At 40.3% G+C, this 14677-nt stretch overlaps 1 protein-coding gene and 1 long non-coding RNA gene across 7 annotated transcripts in view; one reads left to right on the top strand and one right to left on the bottom strand.

Annotated features, from left to right (window-relative positions):
* Positions 1 to 14677, bottom strand: part of LOC140479721 (uncharacterized) — a 259861-nt gene that overhangs the window by 166035 nt on the left and 79149 nt on the right. The gene's annotated exons all lie outside the window — the stretch shown is intronic.
* LOC140479716 (uncharacterized oxidoreductase ZK1290.5) overlaps positions 1 to 14677 on the top strand; it is a 115905-nt gene that overhangs the window by 66588 nt on the left and 34640 nt on the right. For all 6 annotated transcript variants that reach the window (XM_072573761.1, XM_072573759.1, XM_072573762.1 and 3 more), the window contains exon 4: positions 10903 to 10994. In XM_072573761.1, the coding sequence (XP_072429862.1) occupies positions 10903 to 10994 (92 nt within the window). The remainder of the gene's footprint in view (positions 1 to 10902; positions 10995 to 14677) is intronic.

Below are 14677 nucleotides of genomic sequence, written 5' to 3'. Positions count from 1 at the left end.
TACTGTGAAAAAAGGTTCCACGTTTCAACAATTGTTTCTTGCCTGACTCTTCTTTTTGAAATCTCTCCTGCCTGTAAAAACCTGAGTTTGAAATTACTATTTGCAAAGGGGTGTGTTTTTGGAATGTTGTGGGTTTTGGAGCAGCCCCTTCGTTAAGTTGCAATTTTGAGATCTATCCAAATAGATCAGGCAGCATCTGAGGAGCAGGAAAATCTACGTTTCGGGCATAAGCCCTTCACTTTCTTTTTAGTTTCCAAATAGTCAAGTTATTCTAAATTCTGTTTTCTTTTTCATGTTTCGACCCAAGTGTGTAAGTAAATCCTGTTTTGCTTAAAGCTGAGTGGTTTCAACAGCTGCATCACTCCTGGAATATCCACTTACATCCCCTTTAAAAAATGAAAAAGTTAGGGTCTTGGCTACCTGTTAGACTGTTATGAGAGGGGTCTGGCCGGCTCTGTAACATATTAAATGTCAATTAGTTGGTCATTACTACATTGCTGTTCATGTACGCTTGCTTTGGTCAAATTGGCTGCCATGTTTTCTAGATTGCAACAGTGACAATAGTTCAAAAAAATGCTTTATTTATTGTTAATGCTCTGGGATTTTGGCACTATATATATCTGAGTCTTTCTTGTTACCCAGAATTTGTATGAATAAATTTGACGCTGATGTATGGTTGCAACTTAATTTTGGACAGCAGTAATTTTGCTGCAGCTTTGGTAATAGCTTTGGGACTTATGAAGCAAAAGGTTACATTTCCATAACGTGAAGAGGGAATCCCCTGTCTCTACATTAACTAAAAAGAAGGTTGCCAATTTATACAATTCTTAGAAATTCTGAGAACAAAGTCTATGATCTGGAACAGAACTATATAGTTAACTAAATGTTTTCAGTAGTCAAAGTGAATAAGAAAAAAATGTGTGATGTTTAAAAAGAAAAAAAACCTTGGAATGGGAAAGTATTTTGAAAAAGCAATAAATCTGCCAGATGCAAGGCATACTAAATTAAGATAAAATAATGCTTACAGTTGGAACAGGCATATGATATCCAAATGGAGAGAAACTTTGCTATTCATTTCCCACACAATGGATTGTTCCCCGAAGGTAACCAGTAAAATTCCCATGGATACCTGTCTCCTTTTACAGTGGAACATTTGAAATAATTTTCTCCTTGTGATACACCTTTTCTTCTAGTTACATTATGGCTGAGGCATATCTGCTGCATCAAATAAACGAAACAGTATAACTCAGTACATTGATTTTATAACCTAACTGTTAGCGTTTGTCAAAAATCTTTGTTTGTCTTTATTTGATTTATACTGGGTTTCAGATTTTTTTAAAAATGATCACAAAGAATTCTGATTGTCATGTTTCCTTTTTCACCAGAACCTGATAATAGGCAATTTATAGATCTAAGAAACAGAGAGTTTGCAAGAATTGTCCTGTCTGTATTCACTGATGTGATTGCCATGGCTAATGTGCATATGGTGAAATAATGAATATTTTACATTTATCTAGTGCCAGTAATGAAAAGAAAAACACATTCCAACGTGGTTTACAGGCAAAAATAGGGTTGGATACCATCTGCACGAGAGTTAAGCTCTGAGAAGCAGATTTATCGGTGAGATAGGTTTTCAGAGACTTCTGAAAGCGGGGAGAGAGAAGTAGGATTGGTGAAAACTCATACAAGAAGAAATGGCTCCCAGTTGAACCCTACATTTCAGTGAAAAATAAGTTGAGCACCAATTTCTGTGATCACATGGGGTACCCTGCTAATCAGATGCCTATTTGCAACTTTAATACCTCATTGCTTAATTTAGCAAGATCTCCAGTATATAATTTATTTGGAATTTACAGCAGCCTGACTAATAGTGTTTAAAGCACTATGTAGTTGATGCCACCAAAGAACAGTAAGCTTTTGTTATTTTACTTACCCTAATTTGGAACAAGGGCTCTTCTCCTTTCTCCAAAGCAGTAATGCGGACTGCTGCTGGCCCCTGTTCATCCTTTTTCACGCCACTAAGACCTGTCTGTACACTGACTGTGTGTACATGGAGGATTTTGAGACAGTTCCAACAAGTAAGCTGAATCAAGATGCCATTGAATCAATGGTCAAGATTTTGATTTATAGTGTGAAATTAATTTTGCAGCCATATTATCAGTACAAATCATTTATTATTGTGTTCAAGTGCTTACTTGAATCAGAGATTTAAACTCACCAAAGGACCTACTACCTGCAGGTCATAAGGATAAATACATTAATGGTTTTAGTTCATCAAGTTATACTTGGTTCCTGTGTATGATTCACACACCAGAAGTTTTACAATCAAAACACTCAGCGAGGGATCATGTAGAAGATCCTGCACCAACAGAGGTCTTTTAAACTGCCATTGGGGTATTCTTACTCCTTTTTGGGCCCACTGAAGAAAATTAACACTTAACTTAAGGACCTCTTCTTCCTGCACACTACATTTCACTTAGCAAGGCAACTGTAGGAGGTCAAAATGAAATCAAAGTCCTAATGATATTATAGGATCCTGTGCTACCAGTATCAGTTCACCTGAGTCAAGCAGTATCTTGTCCAGTTGAAGGCTCCTCTAGTCTCAATGGTGGCAATTTCTGATAGTCAGATTAAGTTAAGATTATCTGGAGAATCTCAGACACACATTCATTGCAAGAGATTTAATTGCTTCGTCATTTGTATAAATGATTTGGATGTGAACATAGGAGGTATGTTTGCAGATAACACTAAAATTGGAGATGTAGTGAACAGTGAAGAAGGATACCTCAGAGTACAATGGGGCTTTGATTAGATTGGCCATTGGGCTGAGGAGTGGCAGATGGAGTTTAATTTAATTATTTTGGAAAGGCAAATCAGGGCTTGACCTAGGTCCTAGGGACTATTGCTGAGCAAAGAGACCGTGGAGTGCAGGTACATAGTTCCTGTGATGATGCTGCTCCTTTAACAAGGTTGTTCTGTCCTTGTTATTTTTTTCAGAGGGGTCATAATGACAGAGGTGCCAAAATGTCTGAACTGGCTGCTTTAATAATAGCTAACAGATGCTGTCTAATTCAGTAATCAGAAAAGGCTTTCGGTTTTTCTAAAAACACTTGTACAATGAAAGGGGAGTGGCCGGTTCTCCCAGTTAGGTTTAACCCTAGTTTTGGGATAGTTTTCAGCTGGGGACCCAAACAAACAGTCCCATGCTGATCCTCCCTCTTTGTGACATCTCTCTCCTGGAGGAACCTGTGTTTGAATTTATCTTTTGCTAAAGGGTGTGTTTATAGGATTTTGCAGGAAATCAGAACAGCTCTTAGTTAAGTTGTGTTTTCATGTCAGTTGGGTTTTCAAATATTTATATTATTCTAAATTTGATTTTCTTTTGTTCATGTGTAAATAAATTCTGTTTTGATTAAACCTGAGTAGTTTGACCAGCTATGTCACTCCTGGAATATTCACTTTACATCTGCTTAAAACAACTACAAAAGTTAGGTTCAGGGCTACCTTCTTAAAATGTTTTGAGTAGGTCTGGTCTGGTCCATAACAGATTGGGACTCTTTGTGTGATTTGTTCTATATTTCCAATTTGGGATTAGGGTTGTTAGACTCAAAGGTAGCAAGTGGTAGGTGTCAGTGCCTTTTGTTTCAGGTGTTGAATTCAGTTAGTTTAAACAGTGCTTGGTGTAATAATGGCTCTTTCAGTCACTAAGAATTCTCCAGTGGTGGAATAAGTGACTTTGGGGGTATTACAAAAGGCGAACAAGGCAAAACTGTTGGAATTGGTAGTCAAGCTGGAGTTGGAGTTACCTTTGTCCGTTAAGAAAAGGAGAGATAATTACAGCAAAAGCTTTTCATTGAAATTTGCTAGAAATGCCATTGGAATCACTGGAGATGGTTAAAATTTGCTTGAAAATGAAGCAGCTTGAGTTAGAGGCAGAAGAAAAAGAAAGAGAAAAAAATGAAACTGTTTGAATTATGATTAAAAGCAGAGGAAAGAGAAAAAGAATGAAAGGCCCTAGCAGAATAAAAAAAATCCAAGGACAGAATAACCTTATTAAAGGATCGTCAGAGTTCCTTGAAAGTGGAGTTGCAAGTAGATACGATTGTGAAGAAGGCATTTGGTATGCTTGCCTTTATTGGTCAGTGTAATGAGTATAGGAGCTGGGAGGTCATGTTACAGCTGTTGGAATACTGTGTGTAATTCTGAATTCCTTGCTGTAGGAAGAATGTTGTGAAACTTGAAAGGGTTCAGAAAAGATTTAAGGATATTGCCTGGGTTGGAGGGTTTGAGCTATATGGAGAGGCTGAATAGGCTGGGGCCGTTTTCCCTGGAGCGTCGAAGGCTGAGGGTGACTTGAAGTGGCACAGTAGTTACCACTGCTGCCTCACAGCACCAGAGATTTAGATTCAGTTCCCACCTTGGACGACTGTCTTGGTGGAGTTTGCACATTCTCCCCGTGTCTACGTGGGTTTCCCCCGGGTGCTCCGGTTTCCTCCTATAGTCCAGAAGATGTGCAGATTAGGTGAATTGGCCATGCTAAATTGCCCGTAGTGTTAGGTGTAAGGGTCTGGGTGGGCTGCCAGAGGAAGTGTGGAGATTGGTATAGTTACAATATTTACAGGGCGTGATTTGGAGATGCCGGTGTTGGACTGGGGTGTACAAAGTTAAAAATTACACAACACCAGGTATAGTCTAACAGGTTTAATTGGAAGCACTAGCTTTCAGAGCGCCGCTCCTTCATTAGGTGGTTGTGGAGGACAAAATTGTAAGGCACAGAATTTATAGCAAAAGTTTACAGTGTGATGTAACTGAAATTATACATTGAAAAATATCTTGATAGTCTGTTGAGTCTTTCATCTGTTCGAATACCATGATAGTTTCACTTCTTTCATGTGTAAATCACAAAACTTTTCTTTAAAAGTTGCATTCTCAGGTTAACTGTAACAATTGATGTTAGCTAGACAATATGTTGAAGGTGTTAGCCCCCTGTGTTCTCTGCCTGTGCCATGATGTTTAAATTGATTCTAATCTAAAAAGTGAGATAACAGAGTTTTTACATGAATTCATGCAGTTTTTGAGCAAAGTAAATGTAACTCTACAAGTACAAATTCACCCCACAAATGTATATGTATATGTGTGCATGTGGGTCTTTGTGTGCGTGTCTGTCTGTCTGTCTGGGTTGGGGGTTGTGAGTGTGAGAGAGAGTGTGTATGTGAGTGTAGAGTGTCTTAAGTCTGTTAGGGTGTGCATGTGGCAGTGTGTGTGTGTCTGGGGTGGGGGGTTGTGAGTGTCTGTGAGAGAGTGTGTATATGTGTGTGCGTGAGTGTAGAGTGGTCTAAGTCTCTGAGAGGATGCATGTGTAAGTGTGGGTGTGTGTGTCTGTAAGGGTGTGTGTGTGTGTCTGTGTGCATGTCTGTGTTTATGTGTGTATAGGAGTGCGTGTGTGTGTGTGTGAGTGAGTGTCTGAGTGTGTATTGTACAATGGTGGTCACCTGTAGCATCACAAGAATCCAAGGTCCAAATTGAGGCCCTCCCTATGGGTATAGAACTTAGCTATCAGCCCCTGCTTGGCCACTTTTCGCTGCTGCCTGTCCCAAAGTCCACCTTGGAGGATGGTCACCTGAAGGTCTGAGGTCGAATGTCCTGGACCGCTGAAGTATTCCCCAACTGGGAGGGAACCCTCCTGTCTGTTGATTGTTGTGCGGTGCCCATTCATCCGTTGCCGTAGCCTTTGCTCAGTTTCCCCAATGTACCATGCCTCAGGGCATCCTTGCTGCAAAGTATAAGATAGACAACATTGACTGAGTCACATGAGTATCTGCCACGCACATGGTGGGAGATGTCCCCATTTGTAATGGTGGTATCCATGTCCACACTCTGACACGTCTTGCAGCCTACCGTGACAGGGTTGTATGGAGTTGTCCTGAAAACTGGGCAGCTTGCTACGAACAATGATCTGTTTGAGGTTTGGCAGTTGTTTAAAGGCAAGCAATAGAGGTGTGGGGAAGGTCTTGGTGAGGTGCTCATCTTCACTCACAATGTGTTGCAGGTCTTGAAGAACATGGCATAGGTTTTCAGCTCCTGGGAAATACTGAACAACGAAGGGTACCCTGTCGGTTGCAGCACTTGTCTGTCTCATTTAAAGGGCATCGGGATGGGCATATGAATAGGAATGGTTTAGAGGAATATAGGTGAAATGGGACTAGATTAATTTAAGATATTTGGTTGGTATGGACAAGTAGGACCAAAGGGTCTGTTTGTGTGCTGTATGTACCTATGAATCCATGCTTTGCAGGGGCCCCTTCATTACAGAAATTCAATCATGGAATTTCTTTTAGGGGGTTCAGTCTCCAAAGAGATACCTTTGCATCCTTGTTTTATAAACCACTGAAAAAAAGTAGATCCCAATTTAAACAAAGATCATTCTGATTGATACTCCCCAAATTTCAGAACCTATGAACATATATTAAATGAGGTATAAGACCCATAGAGACTCAGTTGTCATGTAGTTTTACTAGTTCCAGTGCAGAGGCCTCAGTTGCTATTGTGACCTAAGTACCGACCAAAATATTCTATGCCTACACAATATGAACACTATGCAGATTTGTACACTCTTAATATATTGTTATGCTACCATGTTTGATAAATTATTTAAAAGATTTAACTCACCCATACAGTCAGAGTCCTCAAATGTTTTATTAAACAAATAAACAAGGTAGTTTCCTTCTTAGTTTGTTTATTTTTCTATCTGAAATTCCATGAGAAGTACTACTGTGATTTAATTTCTAAATTATGATAATGTCAGCTGCATTTGTAATGTAGATTTTTTAGTGCGGACTTCACAACTAATGACTGTGGCATCTGACATTTAGTTAGTGGCATTTGATGTTGACTCAGTGACCTTGCTGCCAGATTTCACAAGTCTCAAGAAGATGCTGAACAAGCTTAACAAAATAAGTAAAAACAGGAATTAACATATCAGGAATTCTTCGAACTTTGAAGAGTATGCATAATTATTTGATCATGGGCTCAATATCTGAGTAACAGAAAAGATGAACATCAAACAACAACAGCCTGAGAAAACTGAATGTTGTGCTCTCATGCCTCACCGGAAGGCCCCAATTCCCACTGAGGCCAAGTTTCATGGCTGCCGACATCCACAACCACCTGATGAAGGGGCGTTGCTCTGAAATCTAGTGTGCTTCCAATTAAACCTGTTGGAATATAACTAGTGTTGTGTGGTTTTTAACTTTGTACACCCCAGTCCAACACCGGCATTTCCAAATCATAACATCCCTTTAGCAATTGCTCAGCTTTATCTGCTTTATTGGCTTTATCAGTATTCTTTATCTGAAGCCTAGATGTACTTTTGTTCAACCATGGGAAGTCTGACATCAAAATCCAGTCACCACACACAAGTTTGCTGGTCTAGATCGCTAAGATAGTGATTAAGAACAGGAGACCAAGTAGTGCTTTCTCTCATTCCAAAGATCGATGTGGTTTGTTGGGGAATGTTCACTGCTATGCTGCTGAGACAGCCGCTGGCATATTGATCAGGATCTAACCTTCCTGGTTTATACTGGATTAGTGGTGCTAGAAGAGCACAGCAGTTCAGGCAGCATCCAACGAGCAGCGAAATCGACGTTTCGGGCAAAAGCCCTTCATCAGGAATAAAGGCAGTGAGCCTGAAGTGTGGAGAGGAGGGTGGGGGTGGGGAGAGAGTAGCATAGAGTACAATGGGTGAGTGGGGGAGGAGATGAAGGTGATAGGTCAAGGAGGAGAGGGTGGAGTGGATAGGTGGAAAAGAACATAGGCAGGTCGGACAAATACGGACAAGTCAAGGAGACAGTTACTGAGCTGGAAGTTTGAAACTAGGATGAGGTGGGGGAAGGGGAAATGAGGAAGCTGTTGAAGTCCACATTGATGCCCTGGGGTTGAAGTGTTCCGAGGCAGAAGATGAGGCGTTCTTCCTCCAGGCGTCTGGTGGTGAGGGAGCGGCGGTGAAGGAGGCCCAGGACCTCCATGTCCTCGGCAGAGTGGGAGTGGGTGCTGCGGGTGTCTCGGAGATGTTCTCTAAAGCGCTCTGCTAGGAGGCGCCCAGTCTCCCCAATGTAGAGAAGACCGCATTGGGAGCAACGGATACAATAAATGATATTAGTGGATGTGCAAGTAAAACTTTGATGGATGTGGAAGGCTCCTTTAGGGCCTTGGATAGAGGTGAGGGAGGAGGTGTGGGCGCAGGTTTTACAGTTCCTGCGGTGGCAGGGGAAAGTGCCAGGATGGGAGGGTGGGTTGTAGGGGGGCGTGGACCTGACCAGGTAGGCACAGAGGGAATGGTCTTTGCGGAAGGCGGAAAGGGGTGGGGAGGGAAATATATCCCTGGTGGTGGGGTCTGTTTGGACGTGGCGGAAATGTCGGCGGATGATTTGGTTTATGCGAAGGTTGGTAGGGTGGAAGGTGAGCACCAGGAGCGTTCTGTCCTTGTTACGGTTGGAGGGGAGGGGTCTGAGGGTGGAGGTGCGGGATGTAGATGACATGCATTGGAGGGCATCTTTAACCACGTGGGAAGGGAAATTACGGTCTCGAAAGAACGAGGCCATCTGGTGTGTTCTGTGGTGGAATTGGTCCTCCTGGGAGCAGATCCGGCGGAGGCGGAGGAATTGGGAATACGGGATGGCATTTTTGCAAGAGGTAGGGTGGGAAGAGGTATAACCCAGGTAGCTGTGGGAGTCGGTGGGTTTGTAAAAAATGTCAGTGTCAAGTCGGTCGTCATTAATGGAGATGGAGAGGTCCAGGAAGGGGAGGGAGGTGTCAGAGATGGTCCAGGTAAATTTAAGGTCAGAGTGGAATGTGTTGGTGAAGTTGTTGAATTGCTCAACCTCCTCGCGGGAGCACGAGGTGGCGCCAATGCAGTCATCAATGTAGCGGAGGAAGAGGTGGGGAGTGGTGCCGGTGTAATTACGGAAGATCAACTGTTCTACATAGCCAACAAAGAGACAGGCATAGCTGGGGCCCATACGTGTGCCCATGGCTACGCCTTTGGTCTGGACCCGAAACGTCGATTTCGCTGCTCGTTGGATGCTGCCTGAACTGCTGTGCTCTTCCAGCACCACTAATCCAGTATTTGGTTTTCAGCATCTGCAATCATTGTTTTTACCTTATTCTGTGAAGACTAATCAATAACCATCACAGTCTCAATCATTAGAAGTCAAAATTCAGATCAAGAGAGCAGAATTAAGTTGAAGAAAATGGAAAGACACTCCCAGGAAGAAAAAGAAAGAAGCCAACAAGGTAATTCAAAGGAAAAACAGAAATTTCTAGGAAAATGTAACAGGTCACGCAGCATCTGTGGAGAGAAAGTAGAGTTAACATTTCAGGTGATCTTTCTTCAAAACACCAAGTATGCAGGAAGGAAATATAAATTGTTCCTGTTAATACTTTTTATGAATAGATGATATTTTTGTTAATGACATGGTGATATCGAGTTTTTTTTTACATTTAATTACTATGGAAATATGGTCCTATCTGTTTTGGTTACATTGCAACTCAACCTATTGTTGATGTTGATTTAGTCATATATTTTAATCTGAGAATTTACATTCACATAAATTTTACATTTTCATGTATAAATTGTTTCCTTTAAATTGTGACAGAGTGCAGTATGTGGTAAGAACCAACCTCTGTTCCATTGAACAGATGTAAATAAAGGTAATTCAGTCATGCCTGCCTGCTGTGAATTTAGTGGTGAGTTTCTTTAATGCAATGCACAACGATTGGTTATCATTATTCATTCAGAAAGGCAAACATGAATATTGTATATCAAAACATTTTAACTTAAACTGGAAAGCTACAGACACCTGAATGAGAAAAGTAAGTTAATGATTTGAGTAAGAAACGTTGCCAGTTCTGATAAAGGTATTCACTGAAAATAAAACAAAGAACCGCGGCCACTAGAGATCTGAAATAAAAGCATAAAATTCTCAGAGAAACTCAGCAGATCTGGCATCATCTGTGGGAAGACTGCAAAGTTAATAATTTGAGTCTGGTGACATCTTATCACTGCGTCGACATCAAAATATTCTTGAGCCTATAAACCGAAATATCTACTCAATGCATTGAAGTAAATAGGCAACTTTGCAAATGACTTTCTGCCATTTGATACTGTAATGGGCAGCATATTGCTGAATTGCTGGGTCACTCGCATTCTCAAGAATTTTATGTTTTAAAAGTAGTGTCATTGAAATTTATTAGAGTTTATTAATGCGAACAAAACTTGTATTTTAACAATCTTTTGGGGAAAAAAATTGAGCTTTGGCTTGATTAATACTATTTAAGGCTAAAAGTCAAACTACTGTTATAACTCCTGGTCTCTTTGTTTATAATTAAACTTTTAACCTTAATACTTGGCTGTTAATGCTAGACTTATTTAGATTTGCTGTATATGACATGAAACTCCAGCACAATCAGTACTGACACAGAGCCAATATATTTGTGATTGTTAGGAACTCTTTGTCCTTGCTTGTGACCCTTTCATTTGTTCCTTATAGTTGCGTATAAATTTGGCAAGTACACAAAACATAGTTTCCTTCTTTTGATGCTGATGCATTTCTAATTGTTTTTTTTTTGCTTATGCCTCATTAGATTTTCCCAGCACTTAGCATGATTCATCAGGAAGCTGCAGTATGTTTGTATTAGAAAACTATTTCCTAAAGGGTTTTTGATGGCACAGGCATTTAAAGTACAGTGTCTACTTGGACCTTTACGCATCGAGTTCTTGCTCTTCTCTGAAAATTTCTATTGTTCCATATACTGCTGCAGCTGCATCTTTTCAATCCTGAAAGTAGTTTAATTCAGGATATCCTCTGACATGTAACTAATTCTCCGGCACGTTGTTTCTCATAGGGATATGTCGATCCATTGGCGTGAGCAATTTCCTCATTTCTCATTTAGAGCAGCTGAAGGAAGATTGTGACATCATCCCACATGTTAATCAGGTGAGAGGCTGAAGCATTTTGAATATATGTAATGCAGGAAAATATGCAAGGATTTAATGAGAAAAAGCTTGTCAGGTTCCCTCCTACCACAGACCACTTAAATTCTACCTTATTACTGTATATTGCCAATTTAATCCATGGACAAAACTTCTATGTAAACACTCCCTGATCCTCAAGCAAACTTCAGAGGTTGTACACTGTTGTAGATTTAGAAGGTGCTGATAAAAGAGCTTTGATGGATTGCTGCAGTACAACTTGCAGATGATAGAGACTGTCACAACTTATACATTGGTGGGGGGTGAAGAAAATTGAAGATAATGATGTTATGCCAGTCAAGAAGTCTGTTTGTCCTGGATGGTATCATGCTTCTTGAGTGTTGTTGGAGTTACTGAAGCCACCTTTGAATTGCAAGTTTTCATAGAATCATATAATTTTACAGTACAGAAAGGGGCCATTCGGCCCATCATGTTTGTATTTTATTATTTTAACTTACTTACACCAGCTGCCGTGATGGGATTTGAAACCATGCCCTCAAAGAATAAATTTGAGTCTCTGGATTACTAAACTATTGACATTAACTATGCTACTAACCCCCCCCCCCCAATGAATCCCAGTATTGTCTCTAATATCCCCAGAAGAACCATTTGGAAAAATAAGGTGGGAAATGCCAATGCAAATTATGTCTTCCTGCTGATGAAGTATTTTCAGCATGGCGTTGATAAAACAAACACCATCTAACGCCAAAATAACAATCAAATACAAAACCGCATGAAAGTATCCTAGGTCAATGCATCAGCACCTCCTGGGTCATGTAATTGTTCAAGTCAAATATCTAGGTCAGTGCTTCTGAAACTTTTTCTCCATTTTGATTCTGCTTTGAAGATTTAGAAATGTTATTAATCTGAGGTGACAGCTCTGACAGCTTCCCAGAAGCAGTAATGCAGCTGCTATTACTCAGTCAGATCTCCACAGTTGGCCACTGCAGCCCCATATTTCACAATCCCAAAATCCCTACTTTGGGTAGCCCTGGTCTAAGTGATATCTGTATCACTTAATCTATCTGGGGACGGCTGCCTGCTAGGCTGGTCATCAGCTTGTTCGATTAATAATGAACATCCACTCAGCAAAGGGACATCGCAGAACCAAAAGTACAAGAGAAGAAAGATCAACATCTTGGCCCAAAGGCATTCCAACTGAAGAGAAAATGTCTTTTGGCAAAAGCTGTTCAAAGTCATTCTGGAGAGTCCATACGCACAACTCAATTCCAGAACAGTGGAATCAACTTAAGTCAGCTGTACCAAACAGCTCTGACCTGATCATTGTTGTCACCAGGACTGGTTCAACAAAATTAATGTGGAAGCATGTGATATCCTGGAGGAAAAATGGGCAACATTCATTGCCTGTCAGAACAACCCAAAGAAGGCAGAATTCTCACAGCATAAAGTTGATGCCCAAAGACAAATTCAGTTCTTAAAGATAAGTGGTAGGAAAAGAAAGCTTGAGACGTCAAACAGTACACTGACTGCCACAATGTGCAAAGCTTTTTTGGAGCTACTGAGTTGATGTGTAGACCAGGGTGAAATAAACAAAACCTTTTTGCCCACAGGATGGTGTCTCTCTTCTTAAGGATGATTATGCCATCTTTCAGTACTGGAATGAGCTCTCCAACAATTCTTCAACTGTGAATACACAGTGTTAGCTGATACTCTCAGGCTATCCTCTAGAACGCTGTTGTACAATCCATGGATGGCCCACCAGCTATAGGAGAACTGCAGCAAGCAATCAAGCGGATGAAAATTAACAAAGCCTGCAGCCCAATGGTATGCCAGCTGAAGACTTCAAATCAACGCTGCAAGCACTCATCCTGCATATTTGGGAGGGAAAAAAACCTGATTTCATGAATGCAACGGTTATTACTAAGTTCAAGAAGTGAGATAAATTATCCTATAGAAACTATCAAAATGTTTTCCTATTGTCCATAGCAGAGAAAATCCTGATGTGCATTCTCCTGGTCACCTACTTCCTGTGGCTGAGGAAATCCTGTCAGCGTCATTGTATGGTTTTAGACCTTTCAGATGAATCAATTACATACTCTTTGCTGACAGGCAATTCCAAGAACAATGTCAAGAACAACACCAGGAACTCTCCATTGTAGTTATTTATCTGATCTAAGCATTGACTTGGTAAATCAGGACAGTCTGTGGGTTGTTCTTCAGAAATCTGCATGTCCAAGAAAATCCATCACAATTCTGCAATTAGTTCATGACGATGTGACTACAGTTGTTTTGAGTGGGAGACACCTTCAAAATCTGGACTGATGTTAAGGAAGACTGTTTGCTTGCCCTCATATTATTTACAGTTTACCTGACAGTATTTATTCACCTCAAAGATAAACTATCTTCTGGTGTGAATATTAAATATCATCTGATTAAAACTACTTTAACCCGAGTCATCTTCATGCCAAACTAAACACTACCAAAGACGTATATGACCTGCAGTATTCAGCTGTGTCAGTGTTCATTCTGTGCTGAATTTCAAATCATCCTCTATCTTTTAAATTCTGCACTCAAGAAACTTAGCCTATCCTTGAATATTTCCAAAACAAAACTCTCATATCAACCCAGATTTAGTCAGTTAAATACTTTAGCTGCCACATGTTCAAGGGGAGACGATGGAATATAGTGATCATTTTCCATGCCTTGGAAGCCACCTTGCTCAAAAGGCAACCATTAATGAGGAGATCTGAAACTGGATCAGGCAATGTTAGCTCAGCTTTCTACAAACTATGGCGGTAAGGCTTTGACAAGAACTTTTAAAGATCTCTGCCAGTCAGCAAAAGCTAGATTCTGCGTACTGAACTTTTAAATGGCCAGTGATCTCAGACGGGACAAAGAAAATACAACAAAGACACCATGAAGCTTCCTTGAAGCACAGCAGCATTCTTTTTAATGACTGGGAGGAGCTTGCTCCCAATCATTAAACATTGCGACAACTTTTACATCAATCTTCATTGCGCTTTGCATTATAACATCTTAATGGTAAAAGAGAAAGAAGTAATTCCAAATCCCTGTTCCACGTGCTCTAAGAGCTGCGGTTTGGTTGTGCTCAGTTATATGAAGATCTACAGCAGAAACCTACTGATAATGAACACGCTGCATTACGTTTATGCTTTTAAAATAAATCTCAAAATATTTTTACCCTCAATCTACTGGGTTGCAGATCCTCAAGCAAACCAAATTTTATTGTTTCTGAGAAAAAACACATGCTTATCATGCCAATCTGTTCCCTGCTTATGGATTTAGAAGAATTACAAATTCCTAGAAATAACATTATTATCTTGCAGTCCCTAAAGATCACCCTTTAGAAAGAGAATGCAGTGTCAGTAGGGGTAACTATGATGTTTAGGATTCGTGCCATTCAGTCAAAATCACCCAAAAGATCTCTCTAATGAAATTATCCATCTTATTCTGCCTGAAACACACCAAGCTGTATTGGGTCACATAGAATGGGCTTGTGATGGAAAGGGAGTTCAGGCAGTTTCAAGTAAGAAGTATAGTTTTACTACCTCATTATTTATGATACCTGGTTAGTCATGTTAAATTTGGTTACTGAAAGCTGACAGAGAATCTATCTCCTTACTGAAAATTTTTAAAATCTATTTTGTAGCAGTACAAATTGTTACT

Source organism: Chiloscyllium punctatum, chromosome 7 (assembly GCF_047496795.1).
Source record: "Chiloscyllium punctatum isolate Juve2018m chromosome 7, sChiPun1.3, whole genome shotgun sequence".
Lineage (NCBI taxonomy): Eukaryota > Metazoa > Chordata > Chondrichthyes > Orectolobiformes > Hemiscylliidae > Chiloscyllium > Chiloscyllium punctatum.
The sequence above is the reverse complement of the archived record's forward strand: the minus strand, read 5'-3'. Positions and strand labels throughout refer to the sequence as shown.